The 26894-nt window shown below is 43.3% G+C and overlaps 1 protein-coding gene across 2 annotated transcripts in view; it reads right to left on the bottom strand.

Annotated features, from left to right (window-relative positions):
• LTK (leukocyte receptor tyrosine kinase) overlaps positions 1-26894 on the bottom strand; it is a 145527-nt gene that overhangs the window by 38188 nt on the left and 80445 nt on the right. For both annotated transcript variants that reach the window (XM_048484174.1, XM_048484175.1), the window contains exons 10-16: positions 22557-22651; positions 16082-16256; positions 14026-14176; positions 10759-10890; positions 8151-8307; positions 5156-5338; positions 945-1043 (exon numbers count right to left, since the gene is read on the bottom strand). In XM_048484174.1, coding sequence (XP_048340131.1) covers positions 945-1043; positions 5156-5338; positions 8151-8307; positions 10759-10890; positions 14026-14176; positions 16082-16256; positions 22557-22651 — 992 coding nt within the window. The remainder of the gene's footprint in view (positions 1-944; positions 1044-5155; positions 5339-8150; positions 8308-10758; positions 10891-14025; positions 14177-16081; positions 16257-22556; positions 22652-26894) is intronic.

Below are 26894 nucleotides of genomic sequence, written 5' to 3'. Positions count from 1 at the left end.
CAACCAGTATGTATATACTGGACTATGAAGAATATCCAGAACCAAATTGGCAATCATAAGCATATGTTAAAGTGCCTGTGTGGAAGCCTCAGAAAAGCACATCCACATGGCAGCACAAAATGCGGCAGGCAAAACTGGCTTACCATGCCAGTAAACTCCAGTGTGTGTACAATGTTACATGTCAATGCTGCAGTCACTATGGATATGGAGCCCTGGGACCAAAATACTTAATTGGACTAGCCTAACTCACAGGGTAAGCCTACAGAGGGCCAAAATACACGAAGTGGCTGTAGCCATCAAATAAGCCAATAGTGTGGGATGCCTAACACTGATTTAAAGTTGGACAGGATTTGTGCATAAATTCCTTGCCAAATCTCTTTGGTCTATGTGATGATAATGTCTGCAAAGTACTAATCTCATGTCTGCTGCTGAACTAGCATTCGCACCGGCACAGTGCTTGTGGGTATGGGACATAGAGAGTCCCTCCCCAAACCCTCAGTCTCTGTAAGAGAAGAACACAAAAATAGTGTATGGATGAAAAGATGAACAGATAAGAGCATTGCCAAGAAGACAATGAGTTAGATTCAGCAATCCACATATGTAAGGATCATGCGTTTTTCTCATGTTTCCCTCCCCACAACTGTCAGCAGAAGCTTTATTCTTGGGGTCACAGTCCATCTGGACTAATAGCTATGCAGGTAGAAAGGAAGGGAAGGAAGCAGAAAGGGCAATTTCCCCGCATTGCCTCTCCACTGCAGCCTCCCCAGCTCACATGACTACTAGTCTACATGAGTCCTGCGACTCCTGGAATAAATAGAAGGAACTGCTGGGGCAGCAGAACACAGGAAGATCCACAACTGCCATCACCTTCTGCTGACAGATTGCTGGATCCAGACCACTGTGCAATAGGATGGAAAGTTGATGAGAGAATGCAAATATCTTGCCTGCCAAAGGACGCAAGAAGATCTCTCCAATTGGATTCACAAAGGAAAGGCCGTATTGTCCATCAGCTGTGATATCATCAGTTTCAGAGGCATTACCACCTGGGAGAAAAAGAAATAGCCAATATTTCATACCAACCCTAGAGGGGGCAATGAGGAATCCATGGATGGTTGGGTAGAATCTTAAAAACTATGATTAACATATGGCTTATTGTCAAGCCATTTTTGCAAATGTGACATTTTTTGCAAATGTTACCCATTCTCAGTATATGTAAAGCACATAAGCAAACCCTATATCAGTGATGGCGAACCTTTTTGAGACTGAGTGCCCAAATTGCAACCCAATTTTCGAGACTAAGTGCCCAAATTGCAACCCAACCCACGTATTTATCGCAAAGTGCCAACACGGCAATTTAACCAGCCAGCAATTTAAGCCAGTTTTAGTTTAGAAAAAATGGTTGGCTCCGTGGCATGCGTTACTCGGGAGCAAGCTTGGTGGTAGTCAGTGGCTTTGCTTTGAATCAACCATGCAACTCTTCCAACAGGTGAATCACGACCCTAGGAGGGTTTACTCAGAAGCAAGCCCCATTGCCAGCAACCGAGCTTACTCCCAGGTAAAGGATTGTGCCTTTGTTATTTGCATGAAAATCAGTGGGGTTTAACAGCGCATAACAGGGTTAAGCTTAATAGGTGCCTCCCCAAAACTAGGTCTTAGGTTTAATGCTAATAATCGAGCCCGGTGGCCCAGGCCAGCCTAGATGTGTGGGGGGCGGGCGACTCTGCGCGTGCCCAGAGAGAGGGCTCTGAGTGCCACCTCTGGCACCCGTGCCATAGGTTCGCCACCACTGTCCTATATCAACTGAATAGGATGCTTGATTTAAAATGGCTCTCTCTCTCTTTCTCTCTCTCACTCTGTCTTCAGTGTATTAACACCATTCACCATTAACTTACAGTTAACAAAAGTGGAGTATAAATCCAACCCCCTTTTCCTTAGTATCAGTTGTAAAAATCCCATTGTGTCTTCAAGAATGACAATAAACCGTCACCTTTACTCCACTCTGGTCCATCCTAGTTTTCACTCATCACTCATTTAACTTTCTAACCAGGGCCGCTTTCCGCGACGGCCTCCATCTACATATCGCCGCCAAAGAGTTCTGGCGTGGCAGCAGACGGCACGACGCAGGGACATATTCGCGGAGTGGGCGCGCAGAAGGGAGAGACAAAGCGTCTTCCCGGAAGCGCTTGCTGCTCGCATCAAGCGCCACCGGGAAGACGCTTCCTCCCCTGCATCAAACAACCCTTTAAAGGGTTGTTGTTTAGGGCAGCCTGAGGCCGCCCTGGGGGGAGGGAAGCGGAGTCAGGTCGCCGCTGCTGCGTTGCAGCAGCGGCGCCTGTGCGAACGGCGGCCTGGGGGCGGCGTTTTTAGCGCCCCCAGGACGTCGTTAATGGGCCGTGCGGAAACGGCCTAGCAGTAGCTCTGTCTCAAACTAAGGTTCTTCCTAACCCTGCTAGCTCACAGTCTTTAACTGAAGTCTCAAACTAAGGTTCTTCCTAACCCTGCTAGCTCACAGTCTTTAACTGAAGTGCCAGTGACTGAATTTGTTACCATAATCAGGTAAATCCTCTGAGCTAGGGAGACCTCATTAGCCTTCTTAAGTTCCATCTAGATGAGTCTCTGGATTATAGGAACATGGCTTACCACATATGCCCTAGCATTCAAGGAAAACCTTTTAGTTCTTACTCTTCCACTTTTAGGAATATCTTTCAAAATTCTGGACAACTTAAAAATATTTCTCCATATAGTCACATTCATAGCAACATCCTCCAATGCCATTATTTAAATTTTTTAAATGATGCAACACTACCCAGAATACCCAGGCATGCTTAGCTGAAACTCAGAGGCGTAGCTCCAAGGGGACAGGGGGTGCGCGATGCACCGGCCGCACGCTCCTGTTCTGGGGGCATGGTGGGGGCCTTCTGGGGCAGGATGGGGGCAGAGGACGCACTGGTGCATCGGGCACTTTCCCCCCTTGCTACACCTTTGCTGAAACTTAATGTCTTCTTAATGGAAAAATAACTTGCCACTTACACAGGTGAACTGGCACATCAGCAATGTCATGGCCAAGTGTGTAGCAGTGATTAAAGGTGATAGTTAAGAAGTATCATTGCCACTGGGTAAAGTTCATATGCCAGTCATGGAAGGAGCAAAACCAGGTCATCCACAAAGCACTTTCACATGAAGATATCTCATTTTGAATTAGGTTCAGTTCCAAGGTGGAATCATTTCAAAGAGGGCATTTTCAGATAGGCTGTTTGAATTGCATGTACAACCTTTTAAATGTTCAGCACCACCTAAGTTTATTTTTGTTCCTCTCAGGTTTACATTATATTGATATGTTTTTAAAAACTGCTTCAGTTAATGGGCAGGAAAAATAAAATGCCTCATTACAAAGGCAGTTCAGACAGCATCTCCCATGAGTCAGAAATGCAATACACAACAAAATCTGAAAAATATGTTTCTGAAAACAGCAACAACAGCAACAAAAAACAGACCACACCTTAATAAAATGGGACAATAATTTGAAATGGAACAATATACCATTTGGCATCAGAATCAACAGTGCTTTAAAAAGCCTGCCTGCCAGAAATGCAACCCTTCCAAATCCCCATGTTCTCCATCAGATACCAAAACAAATGAAAAAACCCATATGAAAACATTACTTAAGAGATCTCTATATACCCAGGCAGTTCCTCAAGTATACAGAAAAATCATGATCTGTTGAAAAAAGAAATCTCCCCGTGAAAAAGGAAACCTCACAAGGCTGAATATAGAATTTTGATGGTAGTTGTGTCCGTAAAAGGAAAGAAAAGGGGAATAAGAAATCTGCCTGCTTGAGCCCTAAGTCTTCCAGTACTGCTTGATTAAGAGATTTGGGCGTAAGGTGGGCTAAGATTTCTAAAGTGTCTCCTCCACCTAGAATTCCTTGCAAGCTCCCAGATTGTTACTATATCCAGAAGCAAAGGTAACTCATCCCAATTATAAATGAGGTAAAACCAGGATATCTACAGTAAGGTAGGGGTTTGTCCATATGTGGTGTGCAAAAAGCTGTGACTGTAAATTGTGCATGTCTGATGAGAACTGAGCATGTGTCAGGAAATACGAAATACTGACATCAGCTGAGAATCAGTTAAAGGAAAATATTCACAAGGAAGTTGAGAATTTTGGCTGCTTAAGCTCCTAAAGTTCAGGCATCCATGAATTTCCAAATTGTTGATTTGTTGTAGGACTTTTATCTAGGAAACTTTACTGTAAAGCACCTATGAGAAGGCAAAGGCAGAGGCCAATCCAGAGGTGTATCAGGGTGTGTGTGTGTGCAAGGCAGCGCATGTGCCCTGGGTGCCACCCTCTGAAGGGGGTACAAGCTTGTGCTCTGCAGCCTCCGAGAAGCCAATGTTAAACTGCGCTGAGCTTAGTGTTGAACTGAGCAGTCACTGTGCCCAGCTTCACCCAGCAGTATAAAGGGGTGCCAGCGCTATAAAGCTGGAGCCAGTCAGAGCCAGTGCTCAGTTCAACACTGAGCTCAGCCTGGCTAAATTGAGCTTCAAACTGAAAAGCTCGAAGGCTGCAGTTTAAAGCTGGACTTGGTCAAGCTGAGCCCAGTGTTGAATGATGTGCAAGCCTTAACTCCACATTGAATGAAGGGTGGGGGTGGGGTGAGCCAGTAATCCTTGTCCTGAGCACCATTTTCTACAGATACGTCCCAGGGTCCACCTACAAAAAAGGGGTGTAGGCATACTTAGGGAACTTCCTAGGCATGCAAAAAAAAAATAGTTTGCAAGTTAGAAAACAAGAAAGAAGTCAGCCTACAAAAACTTGTTGGATGACAACTAACCATGCTGAGCCTCTTTGAAATGCTGTGAGCAGGTGAAACTCAGTTAAAGCTGGGAAGGTGAGGAGAGAAACAGAGGCAGATGGGGAAATTGGCCTGTTCAAGTCCCCAAGGGCTTATAGTATCCTGAAATTAGATATGTCAGATATGGGCTTTCCTAATTAATGCACATGTCTGTAATTTCTCTGGCCCCCTTCTCCTGAGTTTGCTGGAACAGTATCTGAAATATTATTTTTGGTATGCTTATATCTTAGCTGGTTATACCAAGCATCAGCTAACACAATGCATTTTGACCATGTGTAATGAAGAGATGGCCTGACTTACCTTTGTATCCTCCACCTCCTCCTCCAGATGTGCAAGCACCTCCACCACCACCAAAGCCACCTGATGTGGCCCACTGGAGTTTGTCCACTGCTTGTTGGCAGGCCATGCCACCTTCTCCACCCTCCAGCAGAGATTTTCCAGCCCAAGAAAAGTGGGTAATATCTTCCCAACCACCTCCTCCACCTGTAGAAATGAACATAAGAGGCAGTCTAGGAGGCCATGATCTCATTTCACAGACTGTAATAGAAGCACAGAAAATTCTTGCTACAGGATGATCTTTTCCATATTTACTGAGAAGGAAATCCAGTGGGGCTTATTTCTCATAAAGTGTACATGCATAAGAGTGTAAACTGAAAGTCCCTCCATATACCTTTGCATTTTATGACTCTCAAAATTTTCTATAACATTACAGTACAAAAGAGCATCCTTCTCACTGCCATGACCTCAATGGATGGGTTTAAGTTTCCATTTTAGATTACTTGATGATGACAAGAATACTGATCTGCTTGCTTAAGAAAGTTATTGTAATGATTGCATGATAATATGTGACACAACGATAATATTATATGTGTATTACAAAGTATTACATCATTCTGGAGTTAATGAGGAGTATTTGGAGGTAGCTGAATTCTGTTGTAGCTTACTTCCAAGAAAACCTATTTAGGTTCAATGGACTCAATCCCAAGCATGCGTAAATACAATTACAAGACTTGCAGTCCAATCCACAAGGCTCCAGTGGCCAGGGATGGAGCTGCTACTCCACAACTGCGCCGCCTTGTAGAGGCCTGCAAAAAAGGGAGGCAGCAAAACAGAAAAAATCTGATCACCTGAAAGTCCTTCATAGGGCTCAACGGAGTTACACCATCCTTTTGGGTGGCATAAGTCGGAGGCCCCAAAAGCCCAGGAATGCCCTAGCCTGTCCCGCTCCCATCATCTACTTGGATGGCAGAACAGCTCTGCAGCGATGCAAATTCCTGGGTTTGGCTGCCATGGAGCTGGGGGGAAACCCAGACACCAGCATCACTGCCCTCTGAACCAGTGTAAGTGGGACCCTCACATCTTGGGGTCAATTCTACTGCTGGCTAAGATTGAGTTCCATGACCATTTTTAGGTTAGTCACAGGGAAGACAACTTTCTTATCCAAAACTAGCAGGGCCTGGCCACGCGTTGCTGTGGCTTATTGTGGTGAAATGGGAAAGGAACAGTAGCAGCAAATCAATTGCAGAGGCCAGCAGTACACACTCATGCAAACATGCAGCCTGATACTGTGCAATGTCATTGATGTGTGTGCCCGCATTTCTTGGGGGTGGGGGAATGGAAAGGCACCCCTCCCACACATCTAGGCTGGCTGGTCATGATCCTTTACCTGGTAGTAGCTCTACAGGGTGGCCGGGCTGCCGCTTGGAGGAAACTCCTCTGAGGGGCGCTATATAGCCATTCAAAAGTATGTCACAAGCAGTTGTTGGACCGAGCTTACTCCTGAGTAATGGCAGGCCTGGGTTGCTTAACTGTAACCGCAGTATCTAGGGAATTTAGGGTGCCCAAATTCTCCCTCCCTCCTCTTCCTTGCATGCCACCCCTCACTCTCTCTCCTCCCTCACTTCTCTTCCCTCTTTGCATGCCTCTCCTCCCCCTTCCTCCCTTCCCTCTCCTCTCCTGCTTAGTGTGGGTGGGTCATGCATTCAGATGCTGGGCCCCCCCCCCCTCCCTCTCCCATGCATGCTAATTCCCTCACTCTCTTCCCTCCCTCACTTCTCTTCCCTTGTAATGCCACCCCTCCCCCTCCTTCCCTTTCCTTTCCCTCCATAGGGTGGGTGGGCTACACTGCAGATGTTAGGCCCCCTGCCTCCCCTCCCTTGCATACACCCCTCACTGTCTCCCCTCACTTCCACTTCTCTTCCCTTTAGATGCCTCCGTCCCTTTCCTCTCCCTCCCTCTCTCCCTTTGCATGCCACCCCTCCCTTTCCCTCCCTTCCCTCTCCCTCAGTGTGTATGTAGGTGCATGTGTTTCACTTCCACTCGAGTTACTGCCTAAGTGCACTGTTTCTCACTGCTCATATCTGGCACATCTGAGTGAACATCTCTAAGCAGCACGAACATTCCTATGGGTGACAGCTACACACAGGTAGCTGCATGTCCCTTCTCACCAGGGAGTGCCAGGAAAAAGTGCCATGCTTTACCCAGCTTCTTCTCAGGTGTGAAATTTCAGGTATGTGAACATCTAAAAACACTCTCGCCTGGCTGACTATAGTGGCTGGGAATTTTCAGAGGAATTGGCCCAGCAGTTACTGAGCTATACTATCATCAACAAAAACACTGTTAGCTTTTTATATATAGAGATGCTACTGAAACCTGAAAGAACGTATTTAAGATATTGCTAGCTGATAAACAAAAACCTGTTGCCTTTGTTTGAGGATTGCTTAGGAGATCAGGAAATGAAATCTTTCTTAGAAACTGGTTGACAACTGGGCTCCCTAGCATTATGGATAATTTGGGGGTGGGTGGGTTATTGTACCTTATATGTTTTGAAGTTGGATTTGTAAGCCATCTTGAGCCAAAAAGCAAAGGTATAGTATAAATATTTTAATAAATAAATAAGTACAAGAATCACTACTGTTTCTGAACTTATGTTGCCAGTGAAATTTCTGTGCCTCTAGCAAAACTGTTGTAGGGATGAAAATAATTATCAACTAAGCAGATTCAATTTTTTTGTCCGCAGCTTTGAAATCTAACTTGTTTCTCTATGCTACCCAACATGTTTGCAATAATGTACTGTGTCATTCATTAGCCTTGTTTTTCACTAGATTCTTTTCACTGTTCCCAAGGTTATCTCATTTCTTTATTTACACACACACACACACACACACACACACACACACACACACACACACACACACACACACACACACACACACACACACACACACACAGAGAGAGAGAGAGAGAGAGAGAGAGAGAGAGAGAGAGAGAGAGAGAGAGAGAGAGAGAGCTTTACCTGCTGCCCCAGTTCTCCCATTGATTCCAGGTACTGTGGTGCTGTTCACATACTTTTCCAAGAAGACATCTTCTGGGGAACCATCCTGATATTTCAAGTAACCTTTTCCTCCTCCTCCTGCGGCAATGAGCAAGGGTTCAAAAGCTCCATCCTTCCGCTGCTCAAGAAGGCACATACACACAAACACAATGAATGCACTGAGGAAGGTGAGAAAGTGTACTTCAACATTAGGTACCAATTTTAAAAAGGAAAAAAAATCAGATATGAATGGTTGGAACATTTTTTCCCTCCCGTAAGCACAAAATATAATGCAACAACACTGAGCAAACTCACACATTAATTCAGTAGGCAGCAGCAACTATATCATGGAGCAAGGAATCTAGCTTTTAGATAAAATTCTAATAGCAGATGCAAAATCCTTTGACATACCAGCTATGTGAGCACCCCCCTGCTGGCTACCCCAGCAGGGTAGGCCACCTTGGCCTCATAGGAGCTCAAGCACCCTTGTGGAATAAACAGGACACAACTCCAGTTATAGTTCACAGGCCGTTCTTTTTTTTTTTGTACAGGTACCTAACAGCACTCCTGCAAACTTGAGCCCCTGTACCATACAAACAACCTCTTGCCCTGCCTCCCTTTGATCCCTCTCAGGAGGTTCCCTCCCCACGGGATCTTCCTAGTCACTGGGGGCTGGTGAGCTGTCTGTTTTGCCCAGCCAGCCTGAGATCGGGCTCTCCTTGAATGTAGCCTGGCTGAGGCTGTGCCAGCCTCACCCTGAGAACTGCTGATTGCAGTTTGGCTAGAGATGGGCTGTCTCCACCCTATTCTCTGGAACTGCTGAGGCTTGCTGCCCAGGCTCTCTTCTCATTTCTCTACTGTTTCTTCTTGCTGCTGGCTTCCTGGAGGTCAGTGCTCCCTGTGGTAAGTGCAGGGGTGAGGCTGTTAGGTGTAGGGTGTTTCAAGGTCCTTGAGTGGGCCTTTGTGACAAGGAGGGGGGTGGGGTGGAACAGGCTGCCAGAAACTGCAAGTGGACCCATTCCTGGGCAAAATATAAGGATTTTTTAACCTTTATTGACAAATGAGGACTTAAACTGGCTTAACAGACATTTTTTCTCTCCAGTGAACCCTTATAGTGGTAGTTCAGTGAGGAAAGCTAGGAAGACCTGAATTGATTGATGCAAGAAAAATGCAATCATTTCTACTCATAAGTAGAAATAAATTAATTAGGAATAAATTAATTAAGTCACAAATAAATTAGTCACTCATCAAACAGTTGTACTGCGAGATATAATATGTGAACCCTCATCTGGCAAAACTATTCACTTCTAAGTTGTGGACCAGAAAGAGCAGACAACAGTCTGCATGCATGTGGAACAAGCAACATTCAGCCAAGAAAACGTGTTCCTTTCAGAGATTAACAATTCTTAGTGTGACAGTCTGACTCTGAGGTGGATACTCTCAATATTTATAGTGAGAACATTCATGCCACAGGAGGCTCAGGGTCAGATAGTGATATACTGGGAGACTTGTGATCAGGTCCACTCAGAATTTAAAAAAATGCTAGTCTAAGCCATGTGGGGGGTCTTATCAGGACCATGTCTGGAGCAAGGAAAAGAGAATCAACCTGATCAAAACAAGCAGATACATACAACCTAATATTAGCCCTCAAAAGAAATATTTTTCTTTGAGGGCTAATAACTGAAGGGAAGATGGTTAGTTTTGAGAAGCAAACCTACACAGGAGTAGCAAGTGTCTGTGTTGCCATGTACTGGCTGTGATGAGGGAACACCTGCCCCTAATTGCCTGCACTTGATCAAGTGAGCAGTGAGAGAAACTCTAGGAATTTTGCCAGTCACTATGGTCTTTGCCATAGAGATTATGAGAATTTCTGGAGAACTGTGTGTGTTTGAGGGGCTGTGATTCCATTTCCAGGTAACTAACCAGAAGTGATGTCTCAGTATCTGCAACACTGCCCACTTCCAAGCTCCACTCCCCACTCCCCATAGCTCATGATGTTTGACGGTAGAACCCTTGCAACCCCAAGTCCAGCATTGATTATGGGCTTATCTACTTTCCATTTTAACAGCATTCCCTCTGTCCAAGGAATTCTTGGAAATGTAGTTGCCTGAGGGGGAATTGGAGATCTGTAATAGAATCCTGAATATTTTATAACACGTGTTAGAACTCTGAAGTTAGAAGTCCTCTTCCCAATAAATCAGTGCTGAAGAAATCTAACATATAAGGAGTGTCTATATATTAAGGACCTGGGGCTGATTCAGAGCTATAGCCTTCTGTAAAGATTTAGGAATGACAATCTCTCTGGTTTTAACACTCTCACCTTGGAATTATATATAATGTTGCCAAATTGCTTTCCATGGGGGTTGTCCAGATTACATGAAGAGTACTAATCCTAACACTGGACATGACAGCTGGCTCCTGGTGCTCTTGGAAGAATGGGATGAGCCACATGGAAAGCAGTGTACAAATGCCTTTGTACATATTTGTATTAGTATACAGTTGGACTGTAATATTTTAATTAAGCCTTTAGTCGCTTCACCTGTAGATGTCTAATTTTTAGGAAAAACAACACAAGCAAGACAAAACTTACCTTAAAGATGTATGTGGCTCCTCCACCTCCACCCCCTCCTCCTGCCCAGTCTGTCAGGCCCTTCTCTTTCTTGTATTCTTCTTCAATGATGGACGATTCCCCCAAGCAGATCTGCTGAGCCAGAAAACTGCCCTGAAAGGAAACCAGAAGGCAGCAGGTGAAGACCAGTGGTGTAGCGCCCATGGGCGGAGCAGCAGCAGCAGAGGTGTGGCCAGACTGTTGAGGGGGCGGGGGCATTCCAGGGGTAGGCCATGCTGCAGCAGGGGCACAGGGGGTGTGCACGCCCCGGGAGCAGTTTCCCCTTGCTCCACCTCTGGTGAAGACTAGCTCAGTTGTATTGTAAGGCTACCAATCAAAAAGGTTTCCTTTTAAATGTTCAAATAATCTGAATTGTAATAATTAATTATTCATATTTACATGCATTTCTATATTGTAAAACCTCACTGTATCCTAAAGGGGAATGGAACAGTTTGCTCAAAATTAGATGGAAATGCCATTTTGATTGCTTTTTAAAATCGAACTTGGTAATGAAGAATTTTCCTTATTAGAAAAACATACCACACATACAGGAATGCTTTCAAAATAGACAAGTGGCATCTCATCAGTACTGTTGATAAATCTTGGATTTATGATACCTGAGTATTGGCAGATTTTGATAACTAAAGTTTTCACTTTTGCAACAAAGCCCTTAGACATGGAACCACAAATGGCAATATACCTTTGAAGGGGATGGAGTTATTAAGCAAGAGGCTTGGATCAGGCATGAAACTTCACTTGGAAACTTTCATAGCACCAGTCCATGGGCAGAATACTTCCCATTGAAGACTGACAGATGGTCTCAGAGATAGAATTTCATCTGCTGTGTTTTCCCTTTCGCTCTTCCTCAAGCTGTCTTTTTAGTTCATATCAGCCACATGTCTTAACAGACATGAGTTTCTCCTCTAGATATTATAGCATTTACTTAGAGCAGGGCTCCTTGGTTATAGAACATCTGGGTATTTTTTCGAATTTTTAGAACTGGTACTGGGTACTATAATAAAAAGCCATGGGGCAGGGAAGTACCATACATAAAATGGCTACTATAAAGCACTAGGTCTGATCCCAAAACAACTAGATGGGTCCACAAAATATTAAGAGATTCCAAGGTATGCATCCTCCTATGATGGAGGCCGCGGTTTCCACATGGATAATCCTGGCAGATATTAAGGTGATTCTTCCTTGGCACTTCTGAAGCACTTCCTATTCCAGTGGAGAAAAGCTTGGATTGGCTGTTTCTTTTGGGAAAAGATGCAAAAGAAGCAGAATGGGCAGGAAACACATAGTGCCACATATGCTATATTAGGTAATCATGCCATATCCCTGGAAGTCACTATTCAATGGGCCCAAGAGTAAAATATAAATATCAGCATTGGGAAAAGTCTGTCTATGTCTGAGTTCACATTTCATTCTTCTGTCCTGGGTACTATGCTATGAGGATAGTTGATACATTGTTTTACAAGTCCAAGTTTCATAGAGTCCCAGATGTTGATAGCTGTTTCATCTTTGTTTTTCACTTTGCAGAGAATATCTAAATGTGCATTAGACCAATGGAAAAACCCATATAAAACTATGTGTTTTGGCTTTGTGTCATAGACTTTACAGTTTTGGCTGGCAGAAATTACTTTTGTGCTCCTTTTGTCCAGAGCCAAATGCAACAAAGATCTGACACTACTGTCTAAATAATAGCAAGAGCTAAAATGCAGCAAAATTCAGTCCGCTAGAGAAATATGTTTTCCACGAAGGCCAGTGTGCCGATCACAGCTAAGTACCATGCATGGCTGCTTCATTAAGAAGAATGAGAAAAAAATCTTCCTTTGAACACAACGGGGATTTGTTCTTAATGGTGACCTTTCAAAACTATTGTGTAAATAATAGTTAAGACATAAATAGTTTGATAGAAGATGCTACTAAATACAGAGCTACACATTTTAGAGGAATGGCAGCAGGGGGTGGCTTCACAACACACAAAAAGAGAAATCAAGCTGACAAACCAATTTTGAATTCCAAAATCAATATTTTAAAAAGGATTTACTGAGTTTGTTCCTAATTTTTTTTCACTTTTCGCATAGTCTTGTTATTCCAGTTTGTCTTAGATGCTTGTTTCTGCATTAAGCATATGAAGTACTATACTGGATTTTAAATAATATTTTTAATGTTTTGTGTTTATTATTTTGTACCTCTCCAGGAAGGCATAAAAATCTCTAAATAAAATAATAAACACAGTTCTTCCTGAACTGCACCACATCAGGCTGCTGATTTAAAACCAACCAACCATTTCTATTTCTTTACACACATACCAGTCTGAGCAGCAGAAACTGGACCCTCCATAGTAATAGGTTACTTTTGCACATGCAAAGATTTGTATGAAATGGTAAACTGTTCAAACATGCTTCCTTGAACCCTGAGGTGGTACAGTTCAGAAAACTATTGCTGTGTTTTTGCTGAATGTACGACCCTTACAATTCCCCTAATCACAGACAGGGCAGCCCTATGCAGAATGACTCCAGTCTAAGTGAAGTCAATGAATTTAGTCCTGAATAACTCTGCATAGGATTATGTCTTAATATACGGCATGAATCATAAAGTATGTGTGTAAAAAACTTCCAGCTTCAACAGGTTTCTCAAATATCTTTTCTTTCATAAAGTCTTGAGAATTTTAGTTCTGGAAAACAAACTCGGGGGCGGGGGGGGGGAGAACTTCTACAGAGAACTCTCACCATCCCACCAGTTACCATTTCCGTGTTTCTTTGGGGGAAGTCATGGCGGTGGCATAAAACTAATACAGCTTTATAGTTTAGAAATGCGTTTTGATCTGACAGAATGAGTTTTGGCTCATAAAAAGTTATACCCTGGGATATGTTGTTGATCTCTAAGGTGCTGCTGGACTTTGTTTTGGAAAGATCAGTTTTATTGATCTTGCAAAACACATAGAAACACCGCCATTCCCTATCCTGGCTATTACTAGTCCCAGCTGGCTACATCACAAGACACTTGGTGGAAAGACAGAAATGATAGTGCAAAGTTAGTGCCATACTTAGGTGACATCCCTTCTTTGAGGTAATTTATGTTCTATTCTCTGTGCTGTTACCTTTGGTGGGGGGAACTATCTCTTAGTGCTGTTACCTTTGGTGGGGGGAACTATCTCCTAGAAATGCTCTAATCCACCCAAATATATGACACTATATCTATAGTGATCATGCCCAAATGCCAAAAGTCTAAATCCCTCACCCCTGGACAGGCATCTTCTCCCTGCTGTCCCACTAAAATGTATAGGAGTTCATCTTTCTCGAGCTGGAAATTGGCTGAAATAAAGACCCCATGGGATCTCGTGTTGTGATTCTTCGCTCCTTTTCCTCCAGCGGCTCCATATGCTGAAATCCTGAGGGGGAAACCACAACAATTAGGGAAAAAACTGTACAGTATCACAGCCAACTGCAGAACTGGCTCCAGCTGTGATCTCCCCACACCAAGAAATGTTCCTCAGGATACATAAAGGCCTTCAAAATGATTTCAACAATATACTCCCAAAGTATGCTGTGATAGTAGTATACCAGGTCCTTTCTGCCAACAAGGGGTCTATCTCTGTGAAAAGGAAGGCTAAATCCTCACTTAACAGAATGAAATGAGGTCCAAGCCACTCCTATCAAGAGCAAGGATTATCCTGACCACTAAATGGCTCAAGACATTATCTAGGGCAGTGCTTTGACAAACAACAGAAACCCTTTCCTTTTTTCTATACATCATAATGCAGATAGTTCTGTTTCTCAAAAAATGCAAAGAAAAGATGGTGGTCCTGGCGTTCTAGACAGCATAGAACTCAAAGTCACTAGGAGAACTATGAAAGTAGCTGTTAGTGGGCACAAGGGCCAGGGAAGAGGTTAAGTAACCTATCAGGACTGCAGCAGCAGAAGGCACTAGCAAATGATCTCAGCTTTCCCAATGGCTCTTTAAAGTTCCTTTTGCTTGCCCCACTATTAAAGCTATAATGGGACTTGACAGCACATACATATAAGTGGTGCTGCAGTCAGTTGAGTAGAAGGGCAGGAGACCTCCAATTATTAGAATGGTTGTTGCAGTCATGGCAATAAGTAGCTTTCAGCTGTTTTAAGGCAGAAGGGACAGAAGATTCAGGCCCTTAAGCTGGGGAATTGTGTGCTAGCAATTTTAATGTTTCATGGAATGCCAAGATATATCTGCCTGAGAATGCTTTGAGCAATATGTGTTCCTAACATCATTAGACATCTAAAAAGGCTCTTTACTACCTTAATGGGGTTCCAGTGAGGGTTAACATAGTGAAGATTACAAAGCTCTTCACAATTTAAAAGCACTATAGAAATTATTAGCCCACTCAGCAGTTATCAGAACTGAAAGATTTCAGCCAACAATGGAATGCTGTCAACAAAGCTGCTATAGCGCAATGGTTAAAAGAATGAGCTATGATCCAGAAAAGCTTCAAATCACACTGCAGACTGATACTTATTTGTTGACCTTTGTCATGGTTGAGAGCAGAAGAGAATGGCATTTATTGAGATTCTCCAGTGGTGGTGGTGAAGGTGCGGCTGGAAAAAAAACCCTCATCTTGCTGGATGGCGTGGTTTTCACAGCCAGGAGTGAAAACATGGGATCTCTTTGGTATATTAGGACCTCTCTATTGCCTGAGTGGTTCTGGTTGTTGCCAGAATGCATTGCCCACATGGGCTAAGACCTTTTTACACACATGACAGGGAAAAATGAAAAGGAGTTGTTCCTTCTGTCAGTGGAGATATATGTGTGCCAGAGGGAGAAGCATGACCATACAAAGGACAGCATCTTCTGTACTCATATACCAATTTCCAGATTCTGTAAGTTTCAGGTTAGGTAGCAATGTTCCTGTGCTTCATTTAGTTTATTAGTCTCCTCCATAGTCCTTTAGTCTATATTCTCTCTAGAATTAAGTTTGCATTTGTTTAAGTGATTGCCTTGAGTACTACCTGCAAGCTCTGCAGCAGCTAGTGTTATCAAAATGGTTCTGGTCAGAGGCTCTGCATGGCCCCAAATTGAAGGTGGTGGCAGCTACTGAAAAGAAATGCTCTAAACCCTGCTTAGGAGGGGGAGGGATTCTTCTGGGAAGAGGGCATTTATCTCAACCAAAATAACTCCCCCCACCCCAAACAGCTTTTGGGCAGGTGAACGCAACAGAGTTATCATACATGTTGAGATAAAGTGTTTAAAGTGGTTGGAACAATTGGTAGTGCTATTAAAAAGCTAAGCATTACTCTCACTGCTGCCCCACAATGATACTCACGTATATCGATTTGATGCTGGCACTTTCCACACTTGTACCCCTCGTAATGGTCCATCTTTCTCCACAGTCACTGAAACATTCGTGTTGTAATAGGTACTATCACACTGTGCTTGAGTTGGCCCTTGAGGCCCGCTAGCTCCGCAAGAACCGAACCACCAGTGAACAATAGGTGCTTCTACAACATCAAAGGAAACTTGGAGTTGGAAGTGAAGTGTTAGTTTCCCAATTCTACAGGCTCATGCCATGTCCACCCAATTTGCATCCTGTAAATCCTCCTCCCAGACAGCTGAGGGTTTTTTTTTTAAAAAAAGAAGCTATGTCCTCTGTGCTATTTTCCTGATGCAAATCTCCTCGCCTGATAGCTGCTATTTATCCTATGGGAGGAAACACAGAAGCATTATATAGGCCACTCAAGAAGTAAACTTCAGCTCCAGTGACAGGAACGTGGCATGGAGAAAGAATTAACACCATTACCCTTAGGGCCATGACCATGATTTGATTCCCTGTTGACTTGTCATGGCTGTTTTTAGCCTTTGAAAAGTAGCAGCTGGTTTAGGCCCCAACTATTTTGGCTCTTGGGAGTAAGCTAGTGGCAAAGTAATATTGGATATACATAGTGGATAAACAAGTCACCTAAAGGAAGGGGCTCTTCCAGTGGGTTAAAGAGATGCTCATCCTGTATGTTAATTTCCCATGAATACAGAAATATATCTAGGGTGAAGAAAGGCAGGATAAGTCCCCTGGGCACCAACCCTTGAAGTGGGCTTCAAGGTCTGCACCCTGCAGCCTCCAAGCAGCCATTGAACTGTTCTGAGCTCAGCAATGAACTGAGCAGTCACTGTGCCCAGCTCCAGCAGTATAAAGCCAGCAGTATAAAGTGGAGCCAGCAGTATAAATCTGGAGCTGGTCAGAACAAACGCTCAGTTCAACACTGAGCTCAGCCTGACCAAGTCAAGTTTTAAACTGCAGTGTGTAGTTTAAAGCTTGACTTGGCCAAGCTGAGTTCAGTGTTGAATAGCATGCCAGCCTCGAACTCCACACTGAATTGGAGGTGGGGCGAACCAGCAATCCTAGCCCTGGGTGCCATTTTCTGCAGATATGTCCCTCTATGGATAGTATTGCTTTCCACCAGTGTGGCTTTGTCTTCTTGTCACAACCGGAAATGAATGAGAAGGGGAAATGGAGAAGAAAAATGTATGGATTGAGACAGAGAAGAAGCTAAATCGTTCTGTTGAAACCAAGACAATTCTATCTACAAGACTACCAAAAACAAGACATTAGACTAGTAAAAAGCCATGATACGTATTGCGTTCCCCATCTTTCAGGAGCAACAGGGACTCAGAACCCTGTAGTGACAAAGTACAATGGTACAAAGAGGCAGTTGGGGAAAATTAACACTGGAATCCTAAGCAGAGTTATACCTTCTAAGTCCATTCAGTTATACAGAAAAGAGTAAGGGGTCAAATTATAGCACAGAACCAGTAGATTTGCCCTCAGCTTCCCGCCCAAAAAACTTCACCAAAACCAGTACAGTTTCATGGTTTGCTAAATATAGAATATCCAGTTATTGTGAACTCATTTTAACTTTATTGTGAAAGTAGACTCTTGAAGGTAATTTGTTTCCATCCTGAGCATATCCGCTTTAAAGATGCCAACAATGTGGAGAAAATATGTCCTGCCCCTTTCCTAGATGCTTAACTTGTAGAAATGGGCAGTTTTTCATGCAACAGCGGGAAATAATATCCCATTAAACCTCTATTAAGGACTTTCAGATAATTACCCTATTTTCTGAGAGTCAGTCTTGACAGGTACATAAGTGATGGGACAGATCAGGAGATCCATCCTATGTCCCCACCTGGACATTCAAGACCTACAGAACGGGACTGCAAAGTCTACTTGTCCTTGATGGTTTCCAAACTACATGGTCAGACAAAGAGCTTTTATAATAAAGTATCAGACAGACAACTATGACAAAACCAGAAATTAATATAGAATAAACTATCTGGATGAAAGGAAAACTGAATGAAGTTATTTTATGCTGAGTTCAAAGAGGTTCTTGGTTTTCTTGGCCTTCAATGGCACTTCTTAGGAAACTAAAGGTCACAGTCTCAACTGCTGACAACCAGGGTCACACAATAAAGCCAGTCACTCCAATAGAACACATTCTTGATCAGTATTACTGGCTTGATTTTTAGTACAGCAGCAGTTCAGCGGCTTCCCTCAGGCAGTTCTTTACATCCAAACAAACAACCTTTCCCCCTTCTCCAAACACCCTCAAATTCTTATTGGCTTCATCTACATCATGACCGCGGAACTACAATTATATTCCTTACCTCCATCAATGCTCAAGCTATCCACATCAATTATGAATTCTTCTGATTCAGAGTTGAATATATGTTAAAACACCCAACATCACATCTCTGGCTGACAGCTAGTTTTTACACTGGGACTAAATTTTGAACCGCAAGGGCTGTAGGACAATGAGTTACAGCTCTGCCCACTCACCCATTCCTATAAAAGTGAGACATATGAAGAAAAGGCTTTTGATGTCTCATGCTAATCAGCATAAACTGTGAAATAGATGTGGGAGTCTCCTTCCCCGGCCTAGAGCAACCATTATAGGAAAACTGAGTGCATTATGCATGACTAGTGCCCATATTGGAGGTACTTCCCATCCACATGACTGGGGAAAAACAAATCTTATGGCCGTGGTGGCGAACCTATGGCATGGGTGCCAGAGGTGGCACTCAGAGCCCTTTCTGTGGGCACACATGCACAGAGTTCATAATGTGGGGGGGGGGAAATCACCCCCCCACACACATACACATCTAGGCTAGCTTGGGCACAATCCTTTAACTGGGAGTAAGCTCGGTTGCTGGCAATGGGGCTTGCTTCTGAGTAAACCCTCCTAGGGTCGTGATTCACCCACTCAAAGCATTGCATGGTTGGTTCACCAAGCTTACTCCCGAGTAATGTGCACCTCAGAGCCAACCTTTTTTTCCTAAACTAAAACCTCAGTATTCAGGTTAAATTGCCGTGTTGGCACTTTGCGGGGTTTTGGGTTGCAATTTGGGTACTCAGTCTCGAAAAGGTTTGCCATCACTGTTCTATGGGTACCTTCCTCTACCAAGGGAATGTGGAATTTAATCAGCTGGCCTAGTTCTGAAGTCACTAGATTTACATGAGGAATCAACTTCCCCAGCCTTGTTTCATCACCTCCAAATAAAAGTAAGATCCTTTAACCACCCCACTTCTTCATACTCCAAGCAGGGCTGCCACTTCCAGGTAGCACCTAGAGATCTTCTACTATCACAGTTGACCTCCAGACAATTCAGTTCCCTGGAGAAAATGGCTGCTTTGGATGGTGGACTGTTTGGCTGAGGTCTCTCCCCTCCACAAACCAAACTCTCTCCAGGCTCCACCCCCAAAATCTCCGGGTATTTCCCAACCCACAGTAGGTAGCCCTAGTTCCAAGGATCCAGGGAGCAGCCTCAGATTCTAACTTGGCCCAAAAGAGAGACTTTGACCAGTCTATGAAAATGTGTGGTGGCAAACACCCTGTCCCCCCTCAAGAGCCTGTGGTGATACATGAACTATGGAGGCCTGCTGACTTCCATCTGCTGACACCTCAGCTGTGCGGTATCTAGAAAATGCCATTGCACCATTTTCATACAAACGAATAGCAGCAAAGTCTATATAGGTGAAGGAACTATGTCAAAAGCAGATCTGTTCAACTGAACCCCTGCTGCTGTACAACATGGGGGAGAGGGAATTGGTAGGATTCAGCACCTCTTGTCACAATTCTGCGCACAACATAAATAAGGCACCAAAAATCTTGTTCTAATTTGCTAAACAACATCAACAACAATAATAAACAATATGTTTACAAACAGAAATAAGCTGCAACATCCAAAATAGTCATCATATTTAAATAGCAATCTTGGTTACAAACAGAATATTTAGGTAGTTATATCTGCAAATATCTACTAATCATTTAAAAGATTCTACCTCCAACTCCCAATATCATGAAAGTGAACCTCTGACCTCCTCAAACATACATGCCAAGTTATCCTTAGGAGAGGCAATGCAGCTCCCATCTACTTTTAGTATCATTGCAAGGATACAAGTAGGGAGCTGTCAGACTTTAAAAAAGGTAAGTCCCTGATTCCTCTGGTCTACCATATGTGTCTGTTCACATTGCCTGCCAAGTGCTTCTAAAACCAGTTAAAACAGTAAATTAAGAATCTGCTATCAGCAGCTGTTTGATTATACACAATATTCCCTCAGGAGACAGGCAAGTCCTATGATCTTCAACGGCAAGTTATGAAGACCGTAGGTAGAAGATAGCAATAAGTAAGAAACAAGTTCAAAGAAAAGACTGAATGCCGTGCTGAGAGAAAACGAGAGCAGCCACTATGCTGCTCAGTCAGAAGGTCCTGGCTCAGAATGCTAAACAAAGAACAGGAAACAAAGAGTCAGCAGAAAATGTCTGTATTTCCAATCAGGAAGAACACAGACTGCTCATACAGTGGTCATTTATGCACTTGTGGTCTCCTTTGCATTGAGCATACATTCCCTTCAAGTTGGATTATCAGTTACACACCATCTACCGCTCTCCAGAACAAACTGTGTCTCAGATCAGAGAATCCCCATGGTTTCCAAAACCTGTTTAAATGCAACTTTTTCTCTCCCTTCGCAGGGAAAGTGAAAGAGATTACTGTGCATTAAGTTTTCTTAGGCATTTTCTTGCTCTCCCCTGCCTTTCCCTGCTTACAAAACTTTAGTTCCTCCCAGTTTTTGGACCACCATTTCAAAACAATCAGGAGAACCGGGTTTGATTCCCATAACCAGAATGAGTGGGTGTACGCAGTGGAGCACCAAGCACAGGCAAAAGGGATGTGCACACCTAGGTTTGATTCCCCATTCCTCCATATGAAGTCTGCTGGGTGACCTTGGGCCAAACACAATTCTCTCAGAACTCTCATGGCCCCATTTACCTCACAAGGTGCCTGTTATGGGGAGAGGTAGGAAATGTCATTGGGCCTTTCCCCACTCTCGGCGTTCCCCTCTATGCCGCGCTCTGCTCTCAGCGCGCAGCATCCCAGGCGCGAGCTCGGCCGTCCCCATGACCCCGCACTCTGCGCGGGGCCATCAAAAGGCGCCGTTAAGAAGAGTGCCTGGGATGCTGCGCGCTGAGGGGGCGTGACAGCTGCAGCGTCGGGGCGGCTGTGCTGTCGCCGCCCCTGTCGTGGGGAGCGACGAGGAACCCCGCGCTACTCTCCGCAAGTAGCGCGGGGCCAAAGGTAAGTGGGGAAAGGCCCATTGTTAAGAAGCTTTGAGACTCCATTAGATAGAGTATAAAAATCAACTATGGGTATAAACAGGGTATAAAAACCAGCTCTGTTAGAATGGTGCTGTACCAGTAAGATTTCATTCTCTTTTCCTCAGTCTGAAACCCTACAATTCAGGCCCTGCTATGTTTACACTTCATTCCTTCCAACACAGGGTCACACAGCTCCTATATGACATTCTCAAGAGTGATGAACTATACAGCCAGAACATATAAGGAAATTAGCATTTCATCTTAACAAAGAAGCAAATTGCTCTTTCCTGCTTGCTGTGCTTCCTTGTATCCTCCTTCCGCAAAGCTCCAAATATAATCTCCCTTGCCTGACTATTAATTGTAACTGTCAATGACATCTGAAGCTTCTCCTGGCAAAGAGAGAAGTAATTTTATTACTGAAAGCACAGAAGAGCTGCTAGGCTTCTCCAAGATCTAATTGAATTAAAAGGATGAGATGATGAATGGAATGGCTTGTACTCAGGGGCAAAACAATGCCAGCTCACAAGAATTCAAGTGAGAATTATGAACTCGAGTACTGCAAGAAACATGTATATCTTGATCTGCACAGTCAAAAATAAATACATGTGTACCTATTTTCTAGTACCCAAGCTGGTCCTTATTGAGTCCATATTTTTCTTTCTAAGGGGGTGCTGAGGATACCTTTACAATTTTTGTTAGTATGTACATACATGCACTACTATTCTTTGAATTTCAGCAGCTCCCCCTTGAACTATCCTGCTCCCTTCCTCAGAATTACTAAATTTACCACAGGCCACACATGGTGATCTTCAGCTGTGGCCTCAACACTCTTAAATGGCCTCTCTGTGGAGGTCAGTCTGGCTCTCATGGAGGCCCAGTTCCAATGGCTCTCCAGAGCTGTGGGTGAATCAATTACCGCAGTCTTTGTAGTCAGAGAGGGAGCTGCATATAGTTGCTTTTAGCCTGTAGTTGATTATGCTTATGCTCATTTTTCCATTCATAATATACCCCGGTGATTACTTTTTGTCAGTTGCATTGAGTCATTGTTGATGGCAAAAAGGTAGAATAGAAGTGATGCAATACAAATAAAGGAGTGAATAAATTGGCACAATAACTACCTCATCAAGACTCCTATAACTATAAATAACTTACCATCAGGGAAGCAGTCTACACCAAAGGTAATGTTGTCCACAGCAATGTCAGCATGTGAATTCCAGCCCCAGGTGGCCAAGAACTGCAGCCGAAACCTTTATCATAAGACATTTATTTGGAAGAGAAGTGCAAAAGAGAACAGTATGTTGAAATAAAACCAACACATCTGAAGTGGTAGAATGAATCAGATTCTTTGTTTTAGATTACCCAAACATTGCATAAGGACAAGCAACTCAAATGGAGAAACTGCAAATAAACTATTTGACTAGAAATAATTATCAGATTTATCAGGTTCCATAGGGAAGAACAGATTATTAAACTAGGCTACAGCAAATGTATGGGAATATATAACCATAACAAATACAGAGAACCCTTATTTCCTCATCATTAGCAAGACTGTCCTGCCGTTTAGCCCATGATCACCTTAGGAAAAGGCTTAACATGCCACTCCAAGTTGTTTATGGTCATCTAATTAAGTAGCAGGCTGACCCCAAACCCCCCAAGCGCTTAGAGCTGGCTGTTGCGCATGTTAACCTGCAAGAAATGGAACTCACTTTGGCAAAGTGTATTTGAATTCATAAGATTGTTCCAGGATTAGGAATGGGCACACTGATATGCACTGGCAGAAGAAGTGGACACTGACTCCTCAAAAAATGAGTGCATCCCTGGGAATTTATTCTGGATTCTTGGATTGAACTCTTTTGTAACAATGTGCTTCAGACTGCTGTGCCTTCCCTATATGGAGACTTTCTTATTGTTTATTGGGAAAGGCTTGTATTTGCACCTGCATGCACTTTAGTGACTTGCACAAATATTGTACTTCTTTGCAGTTGTACTTCATTATACAGCCAGGGTCTTGTGTTTAGTGTTGTGTATCCTGTTGATTGCTGCACGTGCACTTGACCCAGTTATTTAAATTGATTATTTTGATGCTAGATAACAACATTGACAGCAGTGGTACTCTTAACATTAGTCTGCTTAATTAAAGGATCACAAGACCAATAAAGCAATGAATTAAGACAACTTTGCATACTCTGCTAATTGAAGGTGGCTCAAAATGGACTCCTGAAGGTTCCCTTTTTAATGGGCACATGCTGAATTGTTTTGATGTAGCATCATTAACAGATACTTTACTAGTAACAATTTTTCCAAAACATCTTGTTACTGTTTGTAAATTTATAAAATTATTTTGGTTACTTATAAGAAAATTGCTACTCCAGTGGGAGAACAAATTTTTGAAGTTATTATTGTAGCCTGGTTGGTACAAGTTTTCTTCATTTTCACTTTGGTGTGTACCTTCCCCTTTTGCATAGCTAGCATGTCCTCAGTTGAGACACCACAATTAGATCCCCAATCTCTTCTTTGTTGTCTTGAAGGGCATACTCTTGAAAGTCTACATGCAGTGGGGATCCTGAAAGTGCATCTAGAAAGCACGCCTGGTCTGCCATGAGCAAGGTAAATCCTATCATGGAGGCAGGGTATCATTAGAATGCATAAAGTGTATACATTGGCCCAGCTATAAGGCATGCCTAATACAACCATATACCTTACTCCAAGGGATACCATTTCCAGCTATAGACAGTTGGGCCACCCTTAAGTATTGCTAATTAAACCCAGACAGTAATAATGACAGTCTAACATCTGTTCCATGAAGGATGAGCCATCAAGAGAATATTTAAAACTATTGTTCATGCCTGGTTCTTTGTCAATATGCTTAAACAGTCCAATGATCACCTCACCTTGGAATGTCAGGTATGTCCCCTCTAATCTTCCCGCCATATTTACTTTCAAACAGTACATTCAATTTTGTTTCTTAGACTAATCCCGACCATGGGAAAGTGGGGGCCCATGTCTACCTATGGAACCTTTCCCCCATAAAAGTCTATCCCACATTGGTGGAAAGTGTGTCAGGTCCTCCCTCTATCTGGATACCACTGCCTCTGCTTTGCAGGCTCCTCTTCTCTTCTCAGTTGTTTCCTTGGACTTCTGCTGCATGGACTCCTGTGGTTCTCTGGCCCCTTCCGCACTTGCAGAATAATGCAGTTTCAATCCCCTTTCACCATTATTTGCAAGTGGATTTTGCTATTTTGCCCAGTAAAATCCAACTTCAAGGTGCATTGAAAGTGGATTGAAACTGCATTATTCAACATGTGCAGAAGGGGCCTCTGTTTCTCATCCATCTTGGATCAGATGGTATAACATGTCCTTTCTTTCCTCTCCTTGTCTCTTTTCACATTCTTGCTCTGTCTTCATAATATGTGAGTGAGTGCTTAGAATCAGTTCTTAGGTGCTCACTGTAGAGTCTTTACATTTTTATTTTATATGCCATTAATTTTTGTTGTTGTTTACAATCGCTTTCTTGCTCCCTCATTCAAAATTCCATTTTGGATATTCCTACCAAGATCCACCCTGGTATACACAGATCACAAGGTTTTGTATTATTTCTTTCTGGAACCCTATAATAAGCTAATCCCCCCGTCTCTGGGCCCAGTTCAGGAATCACTCCTTTCAATCTTGATGGCAGAACCAGCTTCTCTTCTTTCTCTTTTTGTATCAGTTTGATAAATATGTTTCTGCCATCACAAATCAATATTACAAAATCTACAGCTGGGTCCAGGGGCCCCATTCTGTGCTCTATATAACAGTCACATGTGAGACGTAGGTTCTCCTCAGTTCTCTCCCCCACAAATGGTGCTCAGATTGTGACTGTGGCATGTGTGGATAAAGGGCTTCAGCTTCATCCCCAACAACATTTCCCCAGCCTGCAAGAAACCTGTTTGTGCATATTTGGCCCATTGAGGAAGATTATGGGTGTGCTTGTGGGATTTCCCAGTGGCAAAATAGCATCCCCAGGACTGTTTCAGGTCAGGAAAATAGGGGGACAGTTGCAACCCTTTCTATATGTGTGCCAGAGTTGTCATCTGAATTGGGAACCAAGGGTATGGGAACAGAGGTAACTCACATATGACTGTTACACAGCATGGGAACCCTGGATCCATCCAGTGTCTCCATAATGTATGTCTATTGGCAGAAGAGGTAGGACTGCAACTAATCCAGTTGTTCTATCTGGAATATAATAGATATGCCAGACAGAATACTCTCCACACACATTGTCTGGTCATCAGACTGTTAAACAGTGAAAAAATATTGTTTAATCATAAGCAGAATCTATTGCATTAGATCTCAGTGTTCCTTTCAAGTTTGCATCAGTGCTGCACCAGTAAGGTTCAAGCTAGATATTATGACTCTTAAAAACAGTTGGATCTTGGTATACTGTATATACAGTTCTGGAATAAGATACATAACACCTGCTAGGGCCATTTTGGCTTGGGAAAAAGGCATGGGAAGGAAGGCAGGAACTCTTCTTCCCCAACACAGTGGCTCTGAGCATTAACAACCCCCTGTGTTTCCTGTGTGATTCTCAGGAATGTAAGTTGAATGAGGACTAATTAAAAGTGATAAAATTTAGTTTGAGTCTTAGCTACATATCCTTTAATATTGTAGCATGCACCAGTGTCTAGGTTTGAGATTTTTCTTTTAACTGGACACCAGAGGCATAGCTACCAGGGGACAGGGGGTGCATGCTGCACCAGAAATGCGCCAGGGGAGCGGAAAATTGAAAATGTATTTTAAAAAATATTTTTTGTGTTTTTACTTTGTCAGCCTGCTGGGGGTGCAGTTTTTAGGCTAGCAGCACTAAAAATTTCAGGGTATCCTCAGGTGACACTCCTGATGATACCAGCCAGGTTTGGTGAATTTTGGTTCAGGGGGTCCAAAGTTATGGACCCCCAAATGGGGTGCCCCCATTCCCCATTGTTTCCAATGGGAGCTAATAGTAGATGGGGCTACCCTTTGAAGGTCCATGACTTTGGACCCCCTGAACCAAACTTCACCAAACCTGGGTGGTATCATCAGGGGAGTCTCCTGAAGGTAGCCTGAAATTTTGGTACTGCTAACTTAAACATTGCTCCCCTGACAGGCACCTTCAAATTTTCCCCAGATTCTCCCTTTAAATCCCCCCCTTCTGAGTGGATTTAAAGGGAGAATCTGGGCTCCCTAGATTAAAAAAACATTGAAAGTATTGTCGAAGGCTTTCACAGCTGGATTCAACTGGTTGTTGTGGGTTTTCCGGCCGTGTGGCCGTGGTCTGGCGGATCTTGTTCCTAACGTTTTGCCTGCATCTGTGGCTGGCATCTGCAGAGATGTATCACAGAGAGAAGTCTGTTATAAGAAAAGTCTGGACTCAGTGTATAACAGACTTTTCTCTGTGATACACCTCTGAAGATGCCAGCCACAGATGCAGGTGAAATGTTAGGAACAAGATCTGCCAGACCATGG

This window comes from Sphaerodactylus townsendi, linkage group LG02, assembly GCF_021028975.2.
Source record: "Sphaerodactylus townsendi isolate TG3544 linkage group LG02, MPM_Stown_v2.3, whole genome shotgun sequence".
NCBI lineage: Eukaryota > Metazoa > Chordata > Lepidosauria > Squamata > Sphaerodactylidae > Sphaerodactylus > Sphaerodactylus townsendi.
The sequence above is the reverse complement of the archived record's forward strand: the minus strand, read 5'-3'. Positions and strand labels throughout refer to the sequence as shown.